Genomic DNA, 13262 nt, shown 5'->3' on the forward strand with positions numbered 1-13262 from the left:
AAAATGAAGCTGACAAATACATGTCTTTATGCATTCTCATATTCGGTAGGATATAAAAAAGAAGGAAAACTGTCTAGAATTCCCTCTAGAGTGACGTGATGAGGAAAGAAAATTCCTTGAAAGATTATCATTAATAAATAGCTAATTGGTTTGAACAATGTGTTCAAATTTAATCTGCAACAGGACCATAGCAGCAATGCAGCTCTAAAAAACAGTGCAATTTAAAACTGAATGCAAATTTAATTTTAAAAGAGACAAAGATGCATTTCTTTCCCCTGGAAACATTCTTGGATTTAGCAAACTTTTCCCCTGATTTGTCTTTATTGAAGTCATCTCAGGAAGTAACAAAATTAAAAACAGACATGCTTAGCTCAGTAATAACATAGGGGAAAAAAAGGACAGATGCTCCCTCTGGAATTAGAAGAAATTTTCACAGAATGAAATCTGAGATCTGTATGTACAAGAATGCAACAAGAAACATCCAAATAAAATAAAACGTCGAATTCATCTAGCAGTGCTAAAGAAATATCTATGGTTTGTGGAGGAAGGCTTTTGGGGAATAGAGGAAATGTTGTAGGGTTTTTTTAGTTGTTTTTTCGGGGGTAGTGGTAAAAAGTTACTGTAGTTTCCTTATTTTAAGCAAAAACATAATAAGTGGCATTACTCCATAGCATATGATACACAATGAAAAACTTCCTTTTTGAAACAAATGAAACTTCTGAAAAATAACAGTGAAAAACACTGCACTTAGGGAAAAAGAAAGAAAACAGTTATTATTGCTTGGTGGACATTTCCATCAGGAGGCTAAAAAAGAACTTTTCAAAGAAGACATTTCTGGACTCCCTAACCACATTTAATATTAAATGAAGACAAAATTAAGCTATTTTCAGAAAACCAGCTTGTATTCTATTAACAGGACTGTTGAGTAAAAATGTGGAATATAAACAGAAATGATGACAATTATGGGTGTGATGATGAGCAGGAAAGAACACTATTTAGTCCTACCCTAACACAAATCTAGGCTTTGTGCCCTGACTCCACTTGTACTGCAGTTGGGAGTAATGAGGGAGAGATCCCAGATAATAACATTTAAATAAACTTAAATAATTACATAGGTCACACAATGACACTGCCCTGTTAACAAAATAGCAGCTTAGTATTAAACTGTAGAAGAAAAAAATAAAATGGGTGGAATAAAAAAGATTGCAAAATTGCATCTTGCCTTTAGCAGTCTTGTCTCTGGCTCAAGATTCTGCTTTAGAATCACTTTAGAAAACTCTTAGGATATAATAGATTAAATATATAACAAAGAGTCACTAAAAAAATAGAAACCGTTCTAGGCCTGGTCAATATGACATGAGGGTAAACAATTTTGACCATGGTCTTGTATGCTACACTGTTTGTTTCATTAAGGCCATGCTTCAAATCAAGTGAAATCTTTATTACAGTCATAGACCAGCATAATTTTAATCATGCATCTTTACTGTAAGCATTTTCTCTCTCCTCTGTTCTGTGACTTATGTGCCAGCCTCACTAGTTAGATTAAACCAGGAAAACAACTCCGCAGAAAGGTTAAATCAGAAAACAAATAAATAAATACAAATAACAAACAAACAAATAAAACTACATTTACTGAGATTGGCTATTATAACAGATTCTTGCAAATCTGATTATAAATATGATCTTCCTCATAAAATCCTGATTTTCTGAAAAAAAATCCAAATGATCAAATTAAGTTGTAATGGACTTTACATTGGAATCTGCAGAGAATCTGGCAGCCTTCTCAGAGTACACTAAGCATATTTAAAGCTTGCCATGAATTTGGACACCTGGATTATATCTTGACAAATAACACTGGTTATTTTCACAACAGTTCAGCTGAGATAATCAATAAATCCTTTAAAGTAGAATAATGCTAGGAACAATCATACGAGAATATACTCGAGGTCATCTTCATTTTGCCACAAGCCATCCTATAACAAATCCAAGTATCTGCGCTTGAATTCAAACAATAAATGAAACTGCATAGGTTTTACACTCTTAATAGTAATTCTTCTCCTCTTCCTCCAGCTGAATGGATTTTTAGTTTGAATTAAAATACACCATCATCCCCCCCCTTTTTTTTTTTTTACTGTTTCCTCACAGCTCTTTAACAACTGCAAGTTCCCCTTTCAGGGTAGGAACTCTTTGTCTAGAGTGAGAGTGTTCTTTTTTTGGATTCTTTAGAGAGCCAGGGATACAATTGAAAGGCTTCAGTTTTCTGTGGTTTAGAACTAATAAACATGAAAAATACAACGTTGTGAGCCAACAGCTGCAAGTTAACTGTGAACTGGTAGACTTCTACCAAACACACTGGGGAAGTTAGAAAGTTGCTTCAGTTGTAGGTACTTGCATGTTCATTTCAGTTGAACACCTCTCTTCATTTTTCTAATTCTTGACAAGGCAATTTATTGGGAGTGGGAAAGCAATGAAACGTACATGGTGATACCGCAGTGCAAGTCTATAAAAGTTATGTACTTGTATTCCTGACATTAAGATGCAAATACAAAAAGCCAGAGTTGGTGTTGTGGTGTCACACTGCATGTTGCACATTTTATCATTTTCATGTCATTGCAATTACTGACAACTACAGATTTCTTGGTGAAAGAGCCAATTCCTTTGCACTTAACACTAATATAATCATTGCACTTAACAAGAATCAGTTTCTGGACTAATCTTTGCTATAGTAAACTGCCCAGGTGTCACCCCAAGACGAGTATGTGATTAGGTCTTTTGGAAAACCAGTCTATTTGTAACAGGTGTGGGTGCAACATGTATAAGAACTGAATATTTGTTTGCTTGGATATTACTTCAGAGAAAATGGAACAAATTGCAGTGTATGAAGCATTTAGCAAGCTGTAAATTTATAATAACGGGAGTTTGATGGAAGGCTGAGAGATGATTTCTTTGCGAAATGCAGAATTATCTATTCTATATGGTGTCTGCTTTATGGAGATAAAAAAGAATTTGACACATAGTGATCTGAAATGTATGTTCTTTGAGCTATAATATAAAATAAAGAAACTTTATTTCTATTAAAGTGGTTTAGGCAAATCCTATTTAGGGAGTTTAGGAGCAACATTTTTCATGCACATTATTTTTTTAGCAGAATCATCGCCCAGGTGTTGCTTGTGTTTGGTTTGAATATATTTTTAAGCGATATGACTTTTGGAGAAGCTCAGAGGAATTTACCCTTAACCATGAAAAACTAAAGTTGTGTTTTATGCAATATATATGAAAATAAGAGTTTTATTTAAAATGATTTCAATGATAACCCCACAGAACAATGAACACATTTGTTCTGCCAGTACCTTAGAAGGCTGGTGTGAGCTATAAATCATCATTTAACCACCGAGATATTGAAAATGTTTTTCCATTTTTACAACTTGCCTATTGGTGCTTAATGGATGAACACACTTTTCCATATCTGTGCCTAGCAAAAGATCTTCTATTGAGGTCCCCGTTAATCGTGGAAGGCTCTTTTCCTGTTTCATATCCCTTCCAAACTTCAGTGGCCACAAATAATTCTATTTCGGGTGAACTCTGGGTAAAAATGTGCTGCTAATATGCTAAGTCACTAGACTGAATTATAACTTTATTTATTGTATGTATTTTTGTGGTTTCTCAACGACTCATAACTCATGAGCAAGAATAAACACCCCCCCCCCCAGTTGTGGTTAGACATCTCTGTTATTGGAATTGGGGTTCTAGCCATTTAGACTCTATATGAGGAGCACGGAAAATTGCTCATATCTTCAAATTTCTATATATGTATTTTTAAAATTACATTTTTAAATTGTATCCTCAGCAGCCAACAAAGGCTATATATACCAAAAATATTAATTAAAATTTACCATAAAAATAAGGTAGTCCTGAGAAAAACAAAAAATCTTCTCATAAAATTTGGCAGATGGAAACAAAATATATAATTAAAACCTCAATAATAAAAAGTAGTCTTAATTGCCCATCCAAAACTGAGCATGGTAGGAAAAGATTTATTTCCACTGGGAGGGATTTCCTCAAATAGGCATGTAGGTAGGAAGCGTGGGAGCAAGTGCCAGTGACAATATATGTTGTGGTGCATACTGAATCTATTTCATATCAATGTATATGATGTCATGATAAACAATTCATCATTTTAATCAGGAACAGTTCTGTGTTCCTCAGAAGTGTGCTATTACAGAAAAAGGGTTTTTCCAAATATCTGGTGATCCAACTTCTCTAGTTAGAGGTTGACAATCTTTTAAATAATCCTAGTACAATCACAGTCTTACACAATGGCCTAAATATCTCCTAAATTTTAAAATACTTTCACTCTTCTGAATATGTGAAACCTCAAGAGATTTGACCAGTTTTTCAGATTATCATCAAAATCTTGTGAAAGGTAGTGATCTTGTTTAATCATTTAAAATTTTGTAATTTAATTTTTATTTTAGAAGAATTTTGTAATCTATTTAATTTTTATTTTAGAAGGTTGCATGTGCTATTTTAGGGTATATCAAATGCTCTGTTACTCCAGAACTGTCAAGTTATGGTATTGTACTTGACACAGAAGAATGCATGACAGGATGATTAATGATTATAATAAATTACCACTAACTATATAGATCTACTTTTTTCAACATATTTTATGTTTTTCAATAGGCGTGTGAAATTCTGCAATAAAACAATCATTTCACATATATATTAATTCTTCCATTTTTAAAAGTGAAATGTTTAATTGAATCTTAGATTTATATATGGGTTTAATTAAAGTATAATAGAGGCCCATTTTATACACTGATCCTATACTTCCTGGTGCTTAAATCTTTTGGTTACTCATATCTTTTAGTCTTCTATTTATATGATGATGGATCATCCAGTTTCAGATCTGCCATTCCTAGATATACTTTCAAGAAAATCAGTATTTGTTCCATGACAAATACTGCAACCATTTTGCCCTGCAGTTGAGTTGTAATTCAAAAGAGTAAATTTTTCATGCCTGCTGTGAATCATGGGAATTAAATACATCTAAGAGGTACCTGCTTGGGAAAGGGTGCACTATATCTGCAGTCACACACTGCTGGACTTTGCAGAAGAAATTCTCTCTAGGTCATTGTTTCTCAACCTTGGCAACTTTAAGATGTCTGGACTTCAACTCCCAGAATGCTGGCTGGGAAATTCTGGAAGCTGAAATCCAGACATCTTAAACTTGTTAAGACTGATAAACACTGATCTAGATACTATTTGTCTGCTCTGGTTTTCAGAAGAGATGACAAATCCATCTGGATATGGGAATACATTTAGGCAGAAGATAATGATAGAATAATACAACTAAAGGATATGCTTATTTTAGTTCTATAAATCTCTTTGGGAGAACCTAGCATGCTAAAAGCATTATATATGAGTAAATATTTCCTTGAATCAACAGAATAATACATTGAGAAATTTGCTTTCAAAGTTAGTTCCCAACCTTTCAATACTCTATAGGTTTTATTATTTTTAGGAATAGTTCTTTAAGCATATAGGGAGCTGTGGTGACAGAGTGGTTAGAATGCAATATTGCAAGCTAATTCTGCCGATTGCCAGCAGTTCGATTCTCACCAGCTCAAGGTTGACTCAACCTTCCATCCTTTCGAGGTCAGTAAAACGAGGGCTCAGATTGTTAGGGGCAATATGCGGACTCTGCAAACCGCTTAGAAAGGGCTGTAAAGCACTAGGAAGCGGTATATAAGTCTAAGTGCTATTGTTATATAGAAGCTATAATAGTGCTCTTCTTTGTCCTGGAAGGTTGATTAAAAGAACATCAAATTGGCAAATAAATATAAATCTGAATAGAAAGACTGGATTATGTTGCAATAACTTCTCATCTTCGGTAACTTTATGACTGAAAGAAAAATGTGCCTGACCCTCCCCCCTTCCATCCTTTCCTTTGCTCTTCTTTGAAAAGTGGTTTCTTGTTCTGCAAAGGAAAGAGGAAGACTGAGAATAAATGGGGTTAGGTTGATTACAAGTGCAGAGCTATTTCTGTTGGGAAAACTCATTTGACACAATTGGAGCAACAATATACGAAATACTTCTATCAATGTATTCTTGTTTGTCTTCCAATTTATGCTCACAAGAGAGATAATTTTATTTTATATGGACATAAAAATGTTAGACATTTCAAGCAATTTGAAATTATACAGTTGCCTAGAAACATTAAAACACAAAGCAAAGGGAAGCACACATCTGCCAGGGAAACCAGAAAATGTTGAATGTAATTTCCTTTTTAATACAGGTAGTCTTCAACTTACAACCATTCATTTAGTGACCATTCAAAGTTACAATGGCACTGAAAAAAGTGACTTATGACCATTTTTCACACTTACAATCATTGCAGCATCCCCATGGTCACGTGATCAAAATTCGGACACTTGGCAACTGACATGTATTGATGACAGATGCAGTGTCCCGGGGTCGTGTGATCACCTTTTCTTATCTTAAGCAAAGTCAATGGGGAAGCCAGATTCACTTAACAATTGTGTTACTGACTTAGCAGCTAAAATGATTCACTTAACAACTGTGGCAAGGACTATCTTGTTTAGAAATGGAAATTTTGGACTCAATTGTGGTCATAAGTCGAGGACTACCTGCAAGTAATTCAGAAAGATATCGTGAATCATACTGGCAGGTTTCATAAAAAGCTTTTTGAATTTTGCTGTGCATATTTATAATACTTTTAATTCAGACAAGTAGATAAAGTGCTTCACGTACGGTCCACACTTGTTCAAAAGTTGGAACCATCTTTTGAATTAAACTAGTTGCATGGAGGGCAACTGATATAATATAGATATAACATGAAGTAATTTCCTAATTCCAACAAGTGCTCTGCAGATTATATGATGAGCATAATATTTTTATTGCATAATATGCTATGTGTTTTGGGGTATATTCTTAACAAATCACACTAATAATTATATTGAAAGACCTCCAGATAACACACCTCACTGCTAGCCACAATGTGGGTAATTCTTGCTGGGAGAAAGAAAAACAAGTGTGTGTCAGACAGGTGTCTGTGCAGTAGGTGATTATTTACTACTTACTTTGTTGTTTGCAAAGTAAGGTAATTTTGTCAACATAGTACAGCTTCAGAAAGTAACCCTCCACTTTTCAATGAGTTTTTTCTTCACTTCATGAGAGTATTAATAGAGTTATTTTTTGAACACTGCTGTGCAGCCATATAAAGCTTTGTGGTACAATGGGAACATTTAGAATTTTTTTTTCTTATTTATACAGATGGCCTTTGTAACATCAAAAGCCGCATTATGTCCCAAGAAGAACTGACTAATGGCCTGGCCTGGCTTAGCCTGGGGGAACTAAATTTTAAATGAAGTTTTAGAATCTGTCTGACATAGCTTTTGTTGGTATCTATCATAGGGAACAATCACAGGGCTAAATGAGATGTAATTTAAGTAAACTCCACTTATGCGCACATTTTTAATGATACAAATAGCAGCAGGAGAATTGGGATAATTAGGCTTACAACAGGAGAAAAAGTTGAATCAATTTCTGCTCTGATGATAAAAATGTTTTTTCTTCAACATGGACTTTCCTATAGCACAAATACAATTTCTAGAATGAGGATGTTCAATGGAACCGTAGCAGAATGGTTAAAATTTCATTTTCTAGTCCATTCCTCCATTCCCAAATAATTTCTGCTTGCCTTTATAAAAATGCATGTTAAATGCAAATATGCATATCATAGCATCTTTTTTGTTTGGCTAATAGTGATAAACTGTGGTACCTTCCATATGTGACCATATTTTGATTTCCACAATACCATATAAAGTCCAACCAAACTGATGAACAACAGCTTAGAAAAGACTGGGATAGAAGATATATGACAATTGTTGAAAACTACAAGCCTTTATTTCTTTTACCTTTCTCAGCTACTTCCATGATGGATCATGTGGCTAAAGATGCTTAGGGATATAATCTGGCAGTTCATTTAGGGGCACTAAATCCCCCATAAGACCTACAAATGATGTAGGAATACAAAATCTGAAAAAACATTAAGTTGATGCTATTCTACAAAAGTAGCCAGAAGACAGAAGGGTAAAGGGAAAATGGAGTAGTATTACATCAGATTTCCAATTTTGTATATCTACATAAAATTGGGGATAAAATAATAAACAAATGTAGTTTGTCTATTTAGGTTACACTATACCATGACATTGCTAAAGTGAAGTATATTTAACTCAACTTTGAGAGGTAGCAACATGTCCATATAGCCAAAACTAAAGCAAAATTTCAGTAAGGATTTATATTCATATTTGAAGTGCAACTCCAACAAATTTATTATAATACTACTGTGAACTCATCTTACTGCAATAAAAAGAATCAGTTAGAATTTGATAGGGAAGGCTTAGGATCTTGAATCTGAAAAGCAATGAATTATGTGTGCTACTATCAATGTACTCTGAAGCCAAAGAAGATTGATCATGGCTCTCTATTTTGGGTAGCTCATATTTCTATAAGTGTCTCAACATTTGTCTTAATATATACAAATACTCTAAGATCATTTAAGTTGTTTCATTTGGTTCCAATCTATTCAAAGCAGATTAGAGAAAGTAAGTACCAGATTCAATGCTTTTGGAAGAACTCATAACAAACCAAGACCATGGAATTTATCCTGAAGTAAGACTAGATTGGCTTTAGGGATTCATTGGGTTTCTGAAAAGTAAGCAATTGTGAGTTTAGTAATGCTTATTCTTAAATATATGTGGATAAGAGAGTCACTGTAAGTTTTAAAAATAAGGATACTACTGTTTCATTGTTTTTTTTTAAAAAAACATTCATACTTATGTATCAAAAACAATAGTAAACTTGGTAACAAGGCTTGGACATCTCAGGTGACTATTGATTTCCTTATGTTTTTCATCTGAAATCTGATTGAATAAATTATATTCTTATATGGACTTTTAATCAGGTGGTTGGTGTGGCACAAGCAATCAACAAAAAATCTGGTGGTGGAGGAACATTCACTGAGCAAGATGAGAAGGTATATTTTACAATTTTATTTTTATTAACAAATATGCCATCTGAAATGCAGATAATTCTGGTAGGAACAAAAGAAGAATTTATCTTTTCTAAATGGAATTTGTGATGAGCATCTGTGAGACATCAAAATTAAAACATAAACAAAAATGGCTCATAGTCTTAACAAGATTCAGTTCTTGCTTTTAAAAATAGAAGCCTACATTTAATATTTCACATAAGACTGGGCATTGTCTGCATCTGTTTTTGTGTTTGCAAAATTCACCACAACTCTTTACCACTAAGAATCTTGTTGCATGTAATATTGGTATTTTAAGACAGATATAAACATCACTCTTTGCTAATAAAATAAAGTTCTTAGGAATTGGAAATAACAAGCTTCTAAGTTCTCAAGCATAATTAAATAATATAGGTGCTATATATAACTTTTGATGTCCAATTTACAGGATTTTGCTGCTTACCTGGCATTTTGTGGAATTGTTCTTCACAATGCTCAGCTCTATGAGACTTCCCTTCTCGAAAACAGACGCAATCAGGTGAGCTAAAGATGTCATATTTATGGGTGTGGTGTGTATAAGGGATATACAGTATTAAAACACTTATTTCATGTTTTTTCATGTGCATCAGGCATAGCCAATAGATACAATATGCTGTTTTGAGTGTACATGGTGTCATAATTGGTAACTGGTCTTAAAGGAATAGGAGACATTGGCAGTATGCATTGCCATCCTCCTGCATTGAGATCTAACCTTGAAAAATGACTGGGGATACGGAAGACGAGGTTGGGCATATTAGAGAAGGAGATGACAGAAACCTAGAAGTTTAACCTAGCAGTTAAGGGCAGGTAAGCATCCTAGTGCTCTACACGTTGTAAGCATTTCCTCCACAACAGTCCCAATTTCTCATGTGGCCCCTTGGGAAAATGAATTGCCCACCCCTGCTGTAAACTCCAATTAAACCTTTATGTTATCAGCTACCAAGATTGAACTATGAACATCATTATTCACAGAAGAAGATGACATAATTTCATCCTACTTTCTATCAAGGGATTCATACATAGGCCTAACGATTCCTGAGAACAAAATATGTCAATGTGCTACCTTGTAGCATGACAGAGAATGACATTGAGGAAGGAAGTTTAATTCTTCCCTTATTGATTGCAATCCCCACCAAAATCCCAATATAGACTACCTTTATGCTGGACTTCACTGGAAATACCTGTTTCCAAACGTAATTGCTGTGGTGAGGCACCAATTGGCTGGAGAGTTCTGCTGCTTGTATCTGGCTCATGGGCTGGAACATCTGTACCTCTTCTAGTTACAGGTAATTCTTAACTTACAACCAGTTGTTTAATGTCCCTTCAAACTTACAATGGACTAAAAAAAAGTTACTTATGACCCATCCTAAAAATTACAACTGCCTCACTACCCCCAGGGTCACATGAATGCATTTCAGGCACTTGGCAATCAGTTAGAATTTATGACAGGTTACAACATCCACAGTTGGATGATTGTATTTTGTGAGATTCTTTGCTGTTTTCCAGAAAAAAAATGGCAAACAAACATCCATTGGATAAACTGGATTCAGATTTACTATTATGTGTTTCACTAAATGAGTATCATAAAATTGATCGTAAAATCAAGTTTGGTCACGTGATGATTCAATTTATGACTGCAACAACTTACCACCAAAATTATGGGCTCAATTGTGGTTGTAAATCAAGGACTAACTGTATTCTGAAATCCTTATTACAACCAGAACATGAAAAGCATCTTGATCCACCAGTCTGAGATCAACTTTCTCCATTAACCTTGCAGTTAGGGACTGTGCCCTATGAATTCTTTGAACAGAAAGATTGGATTCATAACAGAACTACTGTATTTTGAGAAAATGCACTTTCCCCATGTGATTCAATGTGGAAATGTAAAAGTGGGAAGCAATTTGTAATACAATATATTGCTTCTATTTATGTATTCTTCTTGGGATAGGTCAGATGCTTAAAAGAATACAAAAATATTCTGGAGTGAGTTTGAGGTGGAATAAATCCTATTCCTTCCTGTTCAGTAAGTTTGTTCAGACACTGAGGCTCCCCAATATGTATAAATAGGGTGTTTACTATAACTGGTAGGGCAGAACTGTTCTTTCAGTATGCTTTGAAGGTGTGACATCTACCTATGTACTTTGTTAAAGGATTACTTATGTTCTACCACTGTTTACAGAGGGAAGTATCTTGGCCTGCCCTTACCGGTATGCAAAAACATTGGTAGGAATCAAATGGGTGGATAGGGCTCCCAAGCTTTCCCAGGATTTTAAAGTTGCTTGCAAAAATTATCAACATACCAAGCTAAGATCTCAACCAGATCCATAATTCTGTGTTACCTTGTTTTCTCAAACAGTATCTCCTGTTTCTCATTAAAAACATGAGAATGATTCTACAAAAATTGTTTTATCCATTCCTGCTACAGTTCAGGCATTTTCAGAGAGCTAAATACGCATTGACTCAATGAGTCAAACATCCTTAGACATACTCTCCCAGTAGGTTATGAATATATTTAGTAAAGAATATATTTGATTTAATCAAAATCAATCAAATATTCTGTTTCATAAGATAGACAAATGATGCTTTTCGTTTTCTGCACTTATGAATTCAAGTGACTTTATATTAAGCATTACATTTTCTAGTATTAGTTTGCATACTTCCTTTTCTCATCACTTTCAGAAATTGCTTGTTAATTGCTCTTCGGCTATTAGGAACCTTTGGATTGACGTGTTTTACAGTTCTGGGTCAGTAACCTTCAATCCTTACTGGAAGTAGTTTTAGTACATGTTTAATGACTTAAAAATGGGGTGTATGTGTGTGTGTGTGAACAGTAAGAGGGTTGTTATAACTTTGAATTTTGAAAGCTATAAATGGAATAAGGATCCAGAAAAAATGAAATAAGATTTTGGAATCCTTCCCATGGGAAAATGCTTTTGTTTTGAATTCTTTAAAACAATCATATAAGATAGGACTTTAAAAAGTGGGAACAAGTAGGAACTGAAGATTATAATTAAAGGAGAAGAAGATGTTGCACTAAATATACAAAAAACAAAAAAACCCAAACCCACTAGGTCTTAATAATTAAAAGGGATATATAAATAAACTAAAAGAACGACTGGATAATTGTCCTAAATTGGGGTTACAAAAGAGGCTCATAAAAGTTTTGAAGAATTTTGTGAGAACAGAAAGAAAAATGAAAAGAAATCAAGTTCCAGGACAATATTTGAAGTTACTAAAGATCAAGATTATTAGGAGTAAAATTTGAAGAAGGTAAAAATAGATATGTTGTTTCTAGTAACCCTTAATGGACTTTTGTGATGTCATGGCTGAAATGACAAGACTTTAAGGATTTGTCTATAAATAAGAGAGGGGACATGGAAAGAAGAGATCATTTGATATATTTTAAGAGAAGGTGATAAGTTATTAAAATTGTTTATAGTTTGTTGTGATGAAGAGGGAAGTCATTTCTTTATATATTTCTCTTTTTCCTGTTAGTAGGCATTAGTTTTTATCTTTGCAGTTGTAATTTTTAATAAAATTACTATTAAAAATATTCTGGAAGGCTATTGTTGGAATCCATCAGTATCCCTTTGATTGGAGGCAGGTCTAGTTCCAGAGAAGTATTAATTTTGTTAAGAAAGATCACTTAGTAACTTAAAAATTTCCATCATGGTTTAGTTCCACTGTCATTATTAGATTGTTATTATTAGATTTACTCAAGTTGGAAGAAGACCTAGGAGGTGAAATTACAAAATATTGTCCTATCTTTTCCAGGCTTGCATTCTTTGGTTTTTACCAAAGCTAAAGAAATAGTCATATAGCAGATAATATATATTGATTTGTAGAGTGATAATGCTGAACCTTTCCCTTGGGGGGACCTTAAGTAAACTTTTTGAGGCAGCTAAATAATCTTGCTTCTGTAAAATATCATAGAACCTTTATCATAGTATGCTGTAATACACTACCTTCAACTTTACAGGAATGACATTCCTAATTTATTCCCTTTACAGAGATGCTTTGTCTATTAAACAAAAGGACAGGTTGTTATGCTGCTGGTTTTATTGTGAATGTACTATGTATATTTAACTCACTTCAAATAAGGTTCCTAGAAGATGAAATAAATTTGGTATTTCATTTCTTCTCAATCACTTTGAAGTTGCAAATT

At 33.9% G+C, this 13262-nt stretch overlaps 1 protein-coding gene across 2 annotated transcripts in view; it reads left to right on the forward strand.

The window, feature by feature from the left end:
- PDE5A (phosphodiesterase 5A) overlaps positions 1-13262 on the forward strand; it is a 77388-nt gene that overhangs the window by 26572 nt on the left and 37554 nt on the right. For both annotated transcript variants that reach the window (XM_015818577.1, XM_015818578.1), the window contains exons 4-5: positions 8990-9061; positions 9504-9593. In XM_015818577.1, coding sequence (XP_015674063.1) covers positions 8990-9061; positions 9504-9593 — 162 coding nt within the window. The remainder of the gene's footprint in view (positions 1-8989; positions 9062-9503; positions 9594-13262) is intronic.

The sequence above is a fragment of the Protobothrops mucrosquamatus genome, unplaced genomic scaffold, assembly GCF_001527695.2.
Source record: "Protobothrops mucrosquamatus isolate PMUCROS unplaced genomic scaffold, P.Mucros_1.0 scaffold766, whole genome shotgun sequence".
Lineage (NCBI taxonomy): Eukaryota > Metazoa > Chordata > Lepidosauria > Squamata > Viperidae > Protobothrops > Protobothrops mucrosquamatus.